Source organism: Homalodisca vitripennis, chromosome 4 (assembly GCF_021130785.1).
Source record: "Homalodisca vitripennis isolate AUS2020 chromosome 4, UT_GWSS_2.1, whole genome shotgun sequence".
NCBI lineage: Eukaryota > Metazoa > Arthropoda > Insecta > Hemiptera > Cicadellidae > Homalodisca > Homalodisca vitripennis.
This window is the reverse complement of record NC_060210.1, coordinates 82551970-82567063: the sequence shown is the minus strand read 5'-3', so window position 1 is coordinate 82567063 and position 15094 is coordinate 82551970. Positions and strand designations below refer to the sequence as shown.

At 34.3% G+C, this 15094-nt stretch overlaps 1 protein-coding gene across 2 annotated transcripts in view; it reads left to right on the top strand.

Moving 5' to 3' along the window:
* The window catches only part of LOC124359651, a 59099-nt gene that overhangs the window by 7426 nt on the left and 36579 nt on the right, over positions 1-15094 (top strand). For both annotated transcript variants that reach the window (XM_046812565.1, XM_046812566.1), the window contains exon 3: positions 13127-13184. In XM_046812565.1, the coding sequence (XP_046668521.1) occupies positions 13127-13184 (58 nt within the window). The remainder of the gene's footprint in view (positions 1-13126; positions 13185-15094) is intronic.

Sequence of the window (15094 nt, the reverse complement as noted above, 5' to 3'; positions counted from 1 at the left end):
CTTGTATATTATTTATTCGCTCTCAGGCGGTAATATCGTAGCCAAAACCTCGGAGTTCTTCTTCATTTTCACTTTCTGCCTCACTGCTACTCGTGTCAGAATTGTCTGCTAAGTTTATAATTATTTGCTCTACAACACTTGGCGGATACATTCCTTTTCAAAATCAGCTTGCTGCAAGGCTTCTGCGTGCTGAACTCTTGATTGCCAGTCTTCTTTAGTCACTTTGTCCAGAGCATCATGAACAAGTTTCTCAACGTCGGTTATTTTAAATGTCTTATTATTACGTGCTACCTCTCCCTTCATTTGAGCCCTTACCATTTCAATCGGATTGTACTGGCAGTGATAAGGAGGGAGCCTGACAACTGTATGTCCCATTTCATTGGCTAATACGTCGAGTTCATAAGTTTTTTGTTGGGTTTTATATGGGTGAACCCCCATTTTAAGTTCTGGTTTCGTTTCTTTTCATAGAGTATTGTATGTTTTTTCGAGACAGCCATTTTGAATCTCTTCCTTCTCCACGATGAATTTGGAATTTTCTCGGCGAGTACTGAATGGTATGGAGCATTGTCCATAACGATGATCGAGCCTTCTTCCAAATGCATAGCAGTTTTTTAAACCATTTTCTGAACGATTCAGCGTTCATTTCATCGTGATAGTCCGAACTGGAATTGAAGAGAATGCAGTATTTTCAACCGCCACTGATTAAGCGACAATAGGCACTGTCAGAGGACCGGGAAGGAGGAAGGGGCTGTTTCTTGGAAAACAGTATGACTCATCCGTCTGGTATTACCAACACTGCTGGCTGGTGCGGCTTTTGTTTACAGGTATTTCACCCGTTTCCTCCACAATTTCACTCGTCTGACATCATCTATTATGTACTGTGTTCAAATTTTTATTGGATGTTATAGAAAACCGTTACTTTAGAATTTTATAAGAAAGTGCATTCATATTATTATAATACTTGTGCTGAATTGATTTTTCAACTATGGCCAGTTTAAATATTTAAATCACCCACGTGTGAAAACAATTTTAACATAACACAGATTCAAGACTATTAATAGCCAGGTAGGAAAAATGCTTTCAAATGGTTATAAAATTTATGAGAACCGAAAGTGCGTAACAAAAACCGTTGCGGCAACAATTCCCACCGTTATGTACTGAATTAGTATATTTATGGAAAAGAACATAATATGTTCTTTATGAATATATTATATATATTTTAAATAAATATGAAATATATTATATTTCAGTTGTATTTGATAACTTTCTTACCAAATTGAAAATCCATTTAACATAAACATGATTATACTATGCAAACATGTAATGCCTTATTATATATCAGTGATAATGGCATTATCTAACTGTTAAATACGGGAAATTAACGTTTTTGTGGTATTTTTATGTTTTCTTTTTAATTTATATTTCGGCTAAAGATTTTAATCCTACGATCTTCGTATATGAGTAAATATAATACAATAATTTATTTCAATCCATTTAACTCAACATGGAAATAAGCTACAGAAATGTACTTTTTTTTAAATGACCGTAAAATTACATTTTGTAATATGTAGTTTAATTAATTCAAGACAGCTCTAACATTTCTTTCGAGCGTAACGGTTAAGTATTTTAAGAACGCTGGGAACTCGCGCGGCTTGTGGTTACAGCGGGGAACAAGTTTGGCAACGTCGCTCAGTTCTCGTTGGCCGCTCCAAGTTCACGGGCAAAATAGGCTCCTCCCTCAACTGCACTCTCTTGTGGTTTTTTGTATAATGCATTCTTCATGTATTGGCCGTTATTAGTGGGATATATTGCGATATCTTTACATATATAAGGTATTAACCCTCTCCCGGGCAAACGCCTCGGCAAGGCGCCTGGCGCTAAAGTCCAATCGCCTCCAACTGCTTTATCAACGCCCTCTGCTTTGTGCTGCTGTCGTACGATTGTATGGGGAACTAATACTGGAAATATCTATTGGCAGTGTCATTGTTGCCTTGTTTATTCATAGCTTTATGACTAGGGACGCTATCTAGGATTAATAATTTGAAACAGTTCATTGATTACTTCATTGACGGTGATCTAGTTGTTTAGTAGTACAATTCTTTCTGACTTGTGCTGCTATCCTACGTAATTTGATGAACTATTTGGGACTTTTTATAACCACTTAAGATAAGATAAGATAAGAATCTCTTTATTCATAGTTGTATACATTTTATACATGAATAGTGTCAGCATTGTATATACAATATAGTTGACTAATCTTTACATTAACAAATTAGAATTCTGGGTATATTTTCCAATTTAAAATAGCCATACATAATATATAATGGTTAATCTATAAACATTATATTTCTGTAAGTTCATATTACAAATTAAAGAGAACTTTAAATTCTAAAAAATAAGCTTCAAATTAATGAACTAACTAATGGGCCATCTGATTCATAAAATTCCTCTATTGAGTAAAGTGCCTTTGCTGTCAGGTAACTTGTTAATTTTTTTCTTAAATTTTGGCAAGGTTTGTTCCGATCTAATGTGGCAAGGTAATCTTTGAAGAAATTTTAGTCCTACGTAGGTTGGGCTTTTTTTATAGAACTCAAGATTATGATGCCCAATTATTCTATATCTGGAATTCCTGGTATTGTATTTTTGAGTAGGATGATCTGATATTTCAATACATTCTTTTGCAGTTAAGAATGTGGCAGTAATATATAAGGCAAATACTGTTGGAATTTGTAGCTGAGCAAAATAAATTTTAACTGAGTCTCTCCATCTAAGATTTAACATGATCCTGACAGCCTGTTTTTGTAATTTCAGAATTCTATTGAGATTTGCTTTGACTATCCCCCGTATAGGCTAATTCCAAAGTTGATGTGAGAATGAATGAGTGAATAATAAATTGTTTTCAATGTTTTGAGATTGCTCAGCTTTGACATTCTTCTCAGAGCAAATAATCCAGATGATATTTTGGATGAAATTCTATTTACGTGGAAACTTATTTACTGAAATCATTTCGTTAGTTGTTTTTGCAATCTATACACTTGGTTCTGTACTTCATAGATGGCAGGTTCAAAGTGTTTGCGTGATAGCACCATTTTTGTTTGATTTAAATTTACCTCATAAAGTTGATATTTTTTTTAACCCTTTGCACTCCGACGTCCGAAATATCGGACATCGTTGTTTTGGCCAAAACCTCGGACGTCCGACATTTCAGACGTTTACTGTTTAGACCAAAACCTCGGAGGTTTGGTAAATCCTTTATACTGGCTTTATAAATTATCCAAATTTGCGATATACGCAAGCTGGATAGTTGTTGGATGTAAAAACGTAGTAAACCTTTATACTCTATGGCGGTGATTGTGCAGTTTTACATTGTGTTGTAGAGGTTTGTCAACTTCACCTTTTTTCGTCAGCTGATTTGATCCCAACTTCAACAGCTGATCTTTTCATTCTTTTGTTTAGTCTGATAAGTTATTTCAGTCAATAAGGTTATGTTGACGATCTGAGTGATATTTTTGTCAGTAACATATCAGATTCGGAATCATCTGACAATGCCAAAAGTGAAAGTGAGGGAGGTATTACGGTACTTTGGTATTACACCGACCACACCCTGACATGAATCGTTATTTGACATTTTGCTTCTACTGATTACTAGATTAGCGTAGAACAATATTTCATCAATATAAAACAAGAATTGTCTTATCACAAACCCCTCCCCATCCTCAGACAGAGGTCAAAGTCGAGCAGTCTAGTAGATAACGTGATTGCAGAGTCTCGCCGCCCGTTCAGCTGGTGCAGTTGCTTTGTTGTACTTCCGTGTTTTACCCCTAAATTTCTCCAAACACAAAAATTCAACAAAAACAAACATTACCAAAAAAAAATCTAAACTCTTTATTGAAAAAAACACCCAAAACTTGATTTTATTCTTGATCACACTCCGCCACCCAAAATGCGAGTGCCTCCGCCATCCCGCCGAAGCCCGCGCTGATGTCAACGAAAGAAAAACATCCCTCGAGATAGTACCTATCAGTAAAATATCAAATTCTAGAGGGGCTGATCAGAAATATAAATTGAATTGTAATGGAAAGGAATTATGTACCGTGCAAAAAACTCAAATAATCATGTGATGCCGCGCGGCCTGCCGTAATCGGGATTCTCGAGAAAGATAAGATAACAGCGACAACAATACCGATCACAATACCTGGAATGCTTGTTGATTGATGGAATGTTAGTTCTGTTACTCAACTACATCGTTTTATAACGTTCTAAGTTCATTGAAAAAGGTTTAAGCGTTGGGGACATATAACGGAATCTGACCCCATTGATAATCTTTGTAATTTTGTAATTAAGGAGTTGTTTTTTCGTTTTATCATGTTTGTTTCTATAAATTTATATTTTTGTGTTCTTCATACTGGTGTGGTCGGTATAATCCCAAAGTACCGGTATTACGGGCATAAAAAGGTATAAAAAAGTAAATATTCAATCATTTGATAAATAACTCACTATTTGGGGAAATTGTCGGAAATTACAAAACTGCCTATAACATTTTTGTTTATAGAGGTAAGTTTATGAAATTTTATGTGCATGTTTACATTTATGTAAGAAACCTAGAAATAATAATAGTATATATAATGTTAATGCAATTTTTTTCAGTTATAACAGCTAAAAGTTAACTTTTTTAAAAATGTTTGCAAAATTTTCTTTTTTTATAAGTGAAAAAAGGTATTAAAAATAAGGTAATTACAAATATATACTCTTTTACAATATATAATTTTATGAGAAATAAAACAAAACCAAAATTATAACTCTATCTGCTAAAATAAAAAAGTTACAACTATTTAACAAAACCTTAACAAAATTGATAAAAAGGGCTCCGAGGTTTTCGCCAGTACTTGTTCAATAGAGGCCCGAGTTTTTGGTAGTGACCAAAAATTTTAATCTCGAGTGGTGGTTAATAAATACAACCTTATTATAATTCAAATTCAAATTCAAATTGTTTATTGTCAGAATACAAAAACTATGTATATAACAAACGTCATATTATTAAATAATCTATAGCTTACTTTAAATATCCTTACTTCTTATCACAGTTAAAAATTCATCAACAGTGTACAAACATGAATCTACTAACATTTTCTTTACAACATTTTTAAAATTTGATCTGTTTTAATACCTTGATATGATTGGGCAAAGCATTGTAATATTTGATTCCCTGATATCTAAAACTGGCTTGAGTGCTAGCAAAGTTACATTTTGGTACAACTACATTATTTCTATTACGAGTACTATAACTATGAACATCACATTGATTAATAAATAATGATAAATTATCTCTGACATATAACAAAAACATTTAATACATAAATAGACAGCAATGTTAATACACCTAATTTTACAAACAGTGGTTTACAGTGCTCACGACTCTGGACATTACATATAAGCCTGAACTGCTCTTTTTTGTAACACAAACAGTTTATTCGCAATCTGAGATTGGCCCCACAAAGTTACTCCATATGTTAAGAAACTATGAATATAGGCATAGTACATAAAAAGCAAGTGTTTAGCAGAAATTGTTCCATTAAGGGATCTTATAAGAAAAATACCTCGGGAAATTTCGAGAAGCTACATAATCAATATGAGTTTGCCATTTAAGATTGGATTGTATAAAAATGCCAAGAAACTTAAGACTTAAGTCCTCATTTATCACTAGGCCTATTAGAAAAAGGTAATATGTAAATCTTGAATTTTTTTATCATTTACACAGAGCTTATTTGCTGCACACCAATCATCTACAATTGAGGTCTTAACACTAAGTAGCTCATTACATTCGTTCCTCGTTTTTGCGCAGACCTTAAGACCCAAGTCATCAGCAAACAAATTACGTACTAACATAATTGTCATTGAGATTAAAAGGCAAGTCATTTATATACAAAATAAATACAGTAGGTCCTAAAATGGATCCCTGAGGAACACCTAGCTTAACAGGCCTAGTTTCTGACTGACATAGAGCCATTTAAATATACATATTGACACCTATTTGAGAGATATGAGTTAAAAAAAACTGACAGCAAGTTGACTAAAACCATAAGACCTAAGTTTATTTAATAGAATATGATGATTTACAGTATCAAAGGCTCTGGATAAGTCATAAGATCTGAACTCGACAGATTTTTTTAGTTCCAAACCATCAAAGCAATCATTTATGAAGGACTGGACTGCGCCAATGGTACACGCGCTCAGCTCGAAACCCAAATTGACAAGTGCTGAGTAAAATTATTGGTTTCGAGATAGCAAACCAACTGCTTATGAACTAGCCGCTCCAACACCTTTGACACTGCTGTAACAATAGTTATAGGCCTATAATTACAAGTTTGGTCCTTTGGACCCCTCTTATGTACTGGAATCACTTTGTTTATCTTTAGTACATCAGGAAAAAATACCTGTCCTAAACACTTTCATTAAATAAATAAGTTAGAATTTCACAGATTGAGTTGGCAGCCATTTTCAGAATAGGAGCACTTATACCATAACAATCGAGACATGTGCTATTACTTAAAAAACTAAGGATAGCTGCATGAACATCTTCCACTTTAAATTCATTCAGGCAAAAGCTTACTGTAGAGTTCCACTGAGCACAGTGCTTACACCAAGGTAGAAAGAATAGTCATTATTGCTAGGTGGAATACTTTTGCAAGTCTCCAAAACTGAGCCAACAAAAATATGAATTAAAACTATCAGGTTCCAGTACATGAGATGAGTTAGATGACATACTATTAGCCCTGACTGATTTATTAATAATGCTCCAAGCAGCTTTACTTTTGTTTGTTGCTTTATCAAGTAAAGTGTTATTAAAGTCAAGCTTTGCTTTTTTATTTCATTTCTGTAAACATTTTTATGATTTCTAATATCAATATTTTTCTCATTGCTTGTGTTTTTTATAATATAATAAAGTCTATCAAGCTCCTGCTTTGTCTTATTTAGACCTTCATGATACCAGGCAACATTTACTTGTTTAGATTTAGATTTCTTATTTTTTAAAGGCATAGCACAGTTCAGAGCCAATAAGAACTTTTCTAAAAATAACTTAAACTTAAGGTTAACATTTTGACTTAATAACATAAATATCATTCCAATTAGTGAGACCTAGGTAAAGACGTAAAAGTGAGGAGCCCAAAGTAGAAATGGGTCTAACAATAAACATTTGTGGTATAATCCTAGACATTACATTGTCTAAAGTAGCTTTGAAGAGGATGGCCATATGGTCTGAAGCACCAGTGTGAATGACTGTAGATTTTCCCTTATCTTGATGAATAGTCGTCAGCAGATTATCAATACAACTACCCTTTGTTGCATCTCCTCCAAGGGTAGGTCTCTTGTAACTTCAGCAACAGTAATATTTAGTCCAAAACTGTCAATGAGGTTGAATAGTACTTTGGCCTCTGAGTCATTTCTGTTAAGAAAATTGACATTGAAGTCACCCACAAAGACTATATTACATTTATTATAATGCAGGAAGGACAAAATGTCATATAACTTATCATAGAATAGTGATAAGTTACCTGCTGGAGATCTATAGAAAGTTTACCACTAGAGTTTTCCAAGTTGGCAGCATTATTGCTGCCAATTCACAAACAAGTTCCTCCGAGAAAAACAAGACAATTTATCATAAAAAACAAATTCAGTTCCTTCCTTAACACAGATAAGCTTCCGTAACCAACTTATTTACGCACGACCAGTCAGGTAGATCGTACCTAAGAGGCAGGTCAACCAAGATAATTGGTTTTCCACTCATACTGTTTATAGTTTTTGTGATTGATGTCAATTGCTGTGTTGGCCTCATTTCTAGATACATCATTTGAGCCGCAGGCAATAAACCATGGTGCTATTTTCCTCTAACTTTCCTTCATTTAAATTGATTTCATTCAAAATCTGTTGAGCACGGCCACCAGGTTGTATAAAACTGTACGATTCCAGATCTGATGATTTTTTTATTAATGTACCATGCTAGGTCTCTACCATGGCTGTCAGTGCACAAAAACATTTTACGTTTCTTCTTATTCTTTTTTCTAACAACTTCCTTGTCCATAGCTTTACTAGTAGACTCACTGTCATCTTCAACCGCTAGAGGGCCAAATGGGTTGGGAGTTACAAAGTTTGGTGTAGAAACCTGTATTTGAGAATTGCTACAATTTCTAGAATTCTTTTGTTTTGCTTTATTAATAGTAAATATCTGTTCCCCAGTGTAGCGAGCTTGGTTAGTTGAGAGGTCATTATTTTTTAGTATTAACTGCACATGTTGTGCTGCTATTATTAGGTGGGAAGCAGTGAAAGCATGGGTGGGTTTATGGTATCTTTACTTTTAATACGATTTGTTAAAGTTTCATTTTCCTTTTGCAAGATTTCAGATGCAGCTTCCAACGATTTTATTGAGTTTAACATTTTTGATAATTCAGGATTTATATATCATTTTGATATAGAGGATTTAATCATCTTTGTAACGATGTACAATACATAATAGTTTTATTAAAATAAAGTTCTTAACTTAGTAAAAACATGAATAAATGTCCCCTCGCAAAAACGCGAATAAGTGTCCCCTCGCAAAAACGTGAATAAGTGTCCCCTCGCGGTAGAGCGGCCGATTTAATTCAGCCCAGTAGCGCCAAAAGCGCGTCGCAGTAATTCGACCAGGAGAGGGTTAAAACTATTTTTCAGAAGAAGCTCAAACCCGGCCCTCACACGTAATATTAGATATAATTTCAGAAGTTTGCTTGTTCCTGTTCCAAAGCCTAATCTAACTGTTTTCAAACATTTTTTTACTTTTAATGCTCCAAAATTGTTTAATCTTATTTCTTTTAAATTAGATCATTTAGCACCATTAAATCGTTTTTTTAAAAGTTTAAAAATGTTTTTATGCGGGGACTTTAGCACCTCTATAGTAAACAGGTGAATTTGTATTTTATCCGTATGTCGTACTTTGCGTAGTTGTAAATAAATATATTCTCTATAAATATACATCCATACATTTTTACATAAATGTTATATATTCTGGAAGTTCATTTTATAACCTACTATTTCTATTACTTAAAAGGAGAGAAAAAATTAGAGATTTTTAATATATAGTTTCCCTGAATCTCTGCAAATTCCTTTGGGGTAAGATTTAAATACAGTACTACAGTTGTTTATTTGGTTTGAAAATAGTTTTAATAATTGGAATTTGAAAAGAAATTTTGAGTGGCTACCCTGTTTGTATACTGTCTCGAGAGATGTTTTTCTTTTTTTCCAAAAGTGTGGGGTCCACTAAATCGCTCACTGATGGCCAGGGACATTTCCGATTGGTACTTTCCTAACCTCAGATGACATGCAATATTGTCTTACGTGACTTTTTGTCCAAAAAGTTGGACGATCTGGGCTGTGATCTGAGTCGGAAAAGCCCTTGGTAATCAGAACGGCCTTCAGTGGCACCCACCACACACTTTAGGCAATAAAGATCTCAGCAGGTAGTACCCAAAATCAAGCTTAGATTACATGAGCATTTATAAAGGTTATCTTTAACTTTGGTACTACAAATAACATATTTATGATAACCTAATCTTAATTACTTATATCATGTAACAACAAGAAATAAATAGGGACATAGTGACCTACTTCTCACCGACATTGCATCCTTTTGGGATGCAAAAAACAAGAACCAGTGTTAATTGAAGTCAGTTCTTTCTAATAATGTTGTTTTTTATAGGTTCTCGGTAAGAGAAATTGTTAAAATTAGTGGCCTTCATATAGTACGAAAGTACCAAATTAAGTAATTTCAAAATTGAATAGTTATTTATTTCTGTCCTTAAAAACACACACACACACACACACACACATACATATATATATATATATATATATATATATATATATAAAACTTGTACATTTCCTTAGTTTATAATTATAAAAAAAAAATTTAAAAGTATAGTGACTAGTATAGTAAATAATAAAACTAAAAGATAATTCTATGAGACTAGGGCTACAGATATTTACAAGTGAGCCACGCACTATGAAGTTTGTATAAAACAAAATATCGTATCTAAGTTGCATAGTAAAAATACAACAAATAAATAAATCTACTAAATTTCCTCTCAAACTTATAAACATTATATATACAAAAACTCTAATATAAAATTTACAGTTATATACCATTTATTTTTAAAATTTTAAAGTTACCCTTGTTCAGGAAAACTTACTATTAGTGAGAAAACTATAAAGTTGAAAAAATACACCAATAGTATACTTTAAGATTCATTTCTTTAAGTGTTTGTTGACGTAGTCAAAAGTTTAAAACATTTATGACTACTGTAGATGATTGAGTTTTGTACTCTAAATATTCTACGGTTTTGTGTTTTTTGTTGCATAAAGCAGATCTGTATAGTACCAGTATTACCACTTCTGATATACGAGGGGTATCCAAAAAGTAAGTTTCCATTAATTATGAAAAAGTTAAAAAGACTCAAAAAATAACTGAAACACATTTATTCAACTTTTTACATCATACCTTATTTTTCTACATAGTTACCATCCCTTTCTAAGCACTCTTGGTATCTAGGAAGTAGTTTTTTTATTCCAGCATCACAAAATTCACCCGCCAAATTTTTAAGCCAAGTATCCACCTCATTTTGAAGGTCATCGCTGTTGGCAAATCGCCGACCGCCAAGGTGTCTTTTCAGCTCCTGAAACAGATGAAAATCGCTAGGCGCAAGATCTGGTGAGTATGGAGGATGACCAAAAACATCCCACTTAAATTTCCTCAAAAGTTCCATTGTTGCACGAGCAGCGTGTGGTCGGGCGTTATCTTTAATAAGCAGAACCGTGCGTGACAAAAGTCCTCGCCGTTTATTCTGTATTGCCCGCCGAAGTCTGGTGAGAACTTCACAATACCTTTCTGCATTTATGGTTTCGCCACGAGGAAGATAGTCAATCAATAACACTCCACGGCAGTCCCAAAAAACTGTAGCCATTACCTTTCCTGCCGACTCAAAAACTTTGGCTTTTTGAGGAGCTGCCTCTCCTTTTTTTTGCCACACCATACTCTGGCGTTTGGTCTCTGGAGTTGAGTGGTGAATCCATGTTTCATCACCAGTGACTATTCTACTGAAAAGGTTTTCATCTTCATCGTCAAACAATCGCAAGAAAGACTGGGCAGCAGCCATTCGTTGTTGTTTATGGGCATTGCTCAATAAGCGAGGCACCCATCTTGCACACACTTCTGCAAGCTGAAGATCTTCTGTCATGATATTGTGCACAGATGACCAGCTAACTTCAACACTTGACGGCAGTTTATCCATAATTTCATCTAGAGTCACTCGCTTATCATTGTCAATAACTGCTCGTACAGCATTAATGATGTCAGGTTGCCGAGAATTGGCCGGTCGGCCACTACGCTCATCGTCATGAACATTTTCTCTTCCTTCCAAAAACATTGCTCGCCAACGACGGACCATCTGAACGGACATAACATGTTCACCATACACTTGACGCAACTGACGATGAATTTCAACGGCAGTTTCGTTTTTGGCGGTCAAGAAACGAATAACACTACGGACTTCGCAACTGGCGGCAGAACGCAGTGGAGTCTCCATGATGTTTGGGCAGCAACTGACTGAGAAGCGTGACAATGGGCCAGTGACCGGCGCACCTGTTGCCAACCGAACCGCGCTACATATCCCCGCCCACAGCTGCGCGCTGTGTTACGTACGCGTCTTTTTACAGAACAGGGAAACTTACTTTTTGGATACCCCTCGTAAAATAACCTTCAGACTTTGTAATTGTAGAGTTGATGAATAAGTAAAATTTTTATTCTTTAAATAAAGGATAGGCCTATTAACTGTCCCTTTTTACTTTTTTAATAAGTAAATTTTTTTAAATCAAATGACTATAAAAATAGGGCAATATCATCCACAAATGCGCTTGGTTTCCCATTGAAATTAAGTTCAAGTAAATCATTAATAAATATAAAAAATAATATAGCAAAGATCACCGAACCCTTGTGACACACCAACTATAACGGGTAGGGCTGAACTTTCGGATTCCCCCACTCTCTTTTGCTGTTCCTTTTCCATAAAAAAACTGCAGAACCACTTTAAAGTGACTCCTTTGATCCCTGCTGCTTCCACTTTTATTTAAAAAATATCATGGTTTACCAAATCGAAAGCTTTTTTGCAGTCAATGAACAACCCTGTTGCTTCATTTCCCCTGTTCATACTTTTATAGATCTTGTCAGTGACAGGTACGAGTACATCCTCAGTAACGAGTACATCCTCAGTAGAGGATATTTTTCTTAAACTACTGGTTGTTTCTACAGAATATTATGAGCTAACATTTTTAATAACTAATTTTCATTAATCTTTCTAAAATTTTCAAAAATACTGATGACAGACTTATTGTGCGTAGATTATCCAATTTAAGTGAGCCATATTTTTTAAATATTGGAACAACAACGTTTACTTTAAATTTCTGTTGGAAGACACCTGAAAAAAGCTTAATTTGAGATATTTAATGATAAAAACTTTTTAAATAGGTGCTATTATTTCAGAAACAGTTTTGATAAGAGACAGTAACGGTGTCAACCTGGATGATTTTTTATTCTTTAAACTTTTAATTATTTCAACTACTCCAATAACTGATGTAGGCATGATAATGAATTTAAATTATTACTTAAACCAAAATTACTAAAACCAGTTCCATAGCCATCTGGACGTGTGTGTATTGTAGTAAAATATTTGTTTATCTCTTCGGATACAATTAAAGTATCCGTAATAATTGTACAGTTATCTAATTCTACTCGGTCTACATTCTTATCTTTATAGTAATTACACCTAGATCTTAACTATATGTAAACTTTTCGATTATAATTTGTATCAAATATAGTCTTAAGCTTTTATGCAAATCTAAGTAGTTAGTTTTAAGTTAATTTTTTAATAGATATATACGACTTAATGTTAATGAATACAGAATTTTTAATACAGTAGTCGTTGTAAAAATACAGTAATTAATTCAACACTGAATACTGCAAATCCAGAACCCAAACTATGATTTTTTTTTTAATTTGTAAATATTCAATTGATTATTTCGCTTATCATTTATTTGTTTTCAGGAAAATGCCAGGATTTGGGACAAAACCCATTCATTATCGTCTTGGCAATAATATCTATGTAAGTAAATCTGTTATTTGAGTAATATTGAACTACAGTAGAACCCCTCATATCCGGCCACCACGGGACCGAGCCCCTGGCCGGATAACGATTCGGCCGGATAAACCAACCTACAGTACACAGCACTTGACGAAACAAAACAATTGTACTGTACTATACTAACCGCACTGGAAATAATCAACGAACTGTTTACAGGTTAAACCTATTAGCTCAACTTAGGACAACACAGGAAAATGTAAACAAATAGATACACCAAAATAACGCAAGAGTCGTGGGAGACTAGTGCGTGCAACTGCGCGTCTGCAAGCCGTGGTAAATACATTTCGATATTGGCTTCCGAGAAGTGGCCGGATAAACCGAGGTGCGGTAAAACCGAGGCCGGATATGAGGGGTTCTACTGTATTAAAAAATTTCTATATGACTAATGCCTTAATAAATTCAAAATGGTGAAAAATGTTAAAAACCATTGAGAAAATGGGCAAATAAGTGAAAGCTTGAGAACACATCATGTTGCAATAGGCTGTTACAAAAAAAAAATATATATATATATATATATATATATATATATATATATATATATATATATGTTGATTCACCTTCAGTTCACTGGGGACGTTAGAACCCTGTATTATTACCTTTAGAGTACTTATCAGCAGAATAAGTTGGTCAAGGGTTTTAGTTTATGCTGGAGATTATTTGGCCATACTATGAAATTATTGGGGAGGAGGTTTATTGTTACTTGGGTTGAATGTGTATCTTTTTGGAGACATTTGTTAGTGCTATGAGAATAAATAGACAGTAATCTTTATCAGCAGAATAAGTTGATCTTAGGCAGTTTGATTCAAGACCAGAGAGATTCCCGGAGTAGGGGGATTAAATTACTGGGATTTGAAACAACAGAGGTTTCTTTCCTGGAGCGAGCTGTGTCTGTTATAAGATTAAGTATGTCAGAGTGACATTTATTTTGGAAGTGTTTGTTTAACCCTCTCAATAACTATGCCTATATCCACTAATGCTTAAAACTGCAAAATTTGGAACTGTGAGTATTGTCGCAAAGTTATTTAACAATAAACCACTATTAAAAGATGATAAATAAAATTTACTCTGTCCTTTTCACCTATACTAGTGGTGATTCGCTTACGCTCAGCCTTTTTCGGGAAACATAAATAAAATTTACTTTGGCCTTATCTACTATTGACTCTTCACTAACGCTCATCTAATTGCCGGGGGTGAAGATGACAACGGTCTTCCAATTCTCATTTAAAAATGACAAAAGTAATGCTTTTAAACACGTTTTGCGGCCAAACCATTGAGGATAGGGCAAAATGTAGCTGGACCTTTTTTTAGATCATGTGATTTCCTTTAAAACTTTTTTGAATTACGACTAATGGTTTGGTTGCTATCGGGCCCAGAAACTACATTTTTACGTAAAAGTTGCAAAAGTTTTACATTTAAAAAGCTCAGAAGTAGGTTGAACAAATACTTGAACTTTTGCAATAACAATGTCCACATCGTCTGTTTCCATTTTAATAATGAATCCTTCAGAGCATTATAAACTGTGGTATGGCAGCGACTGGTCACTGGTTGTCAAAGTCGCATGGCTGAGACATGATATGGACACAGCTGGCTATGTATACCTTTATACGGCAAAAGGCACTTGATTGCCAAAATTCAGGTTTCTAGCCCTGTCGCACTTATTGTTAAGAAAGTCAGGCCATAATTAAAGTTACGTGTTACGTCGCCACAATCGGGGTGAAAACTATGCAGTTGTAAGGGAACGGCAAAACATATGTTTCAGGCAAATAACATAACCTAGTGGCAAAGTCTTGAACTTTTTTAACTGAACCAAAGGATATAAAAAAACATCACCACTGTACCTTGTAAATCAGCTGCCTGCCAACAAAGATAAA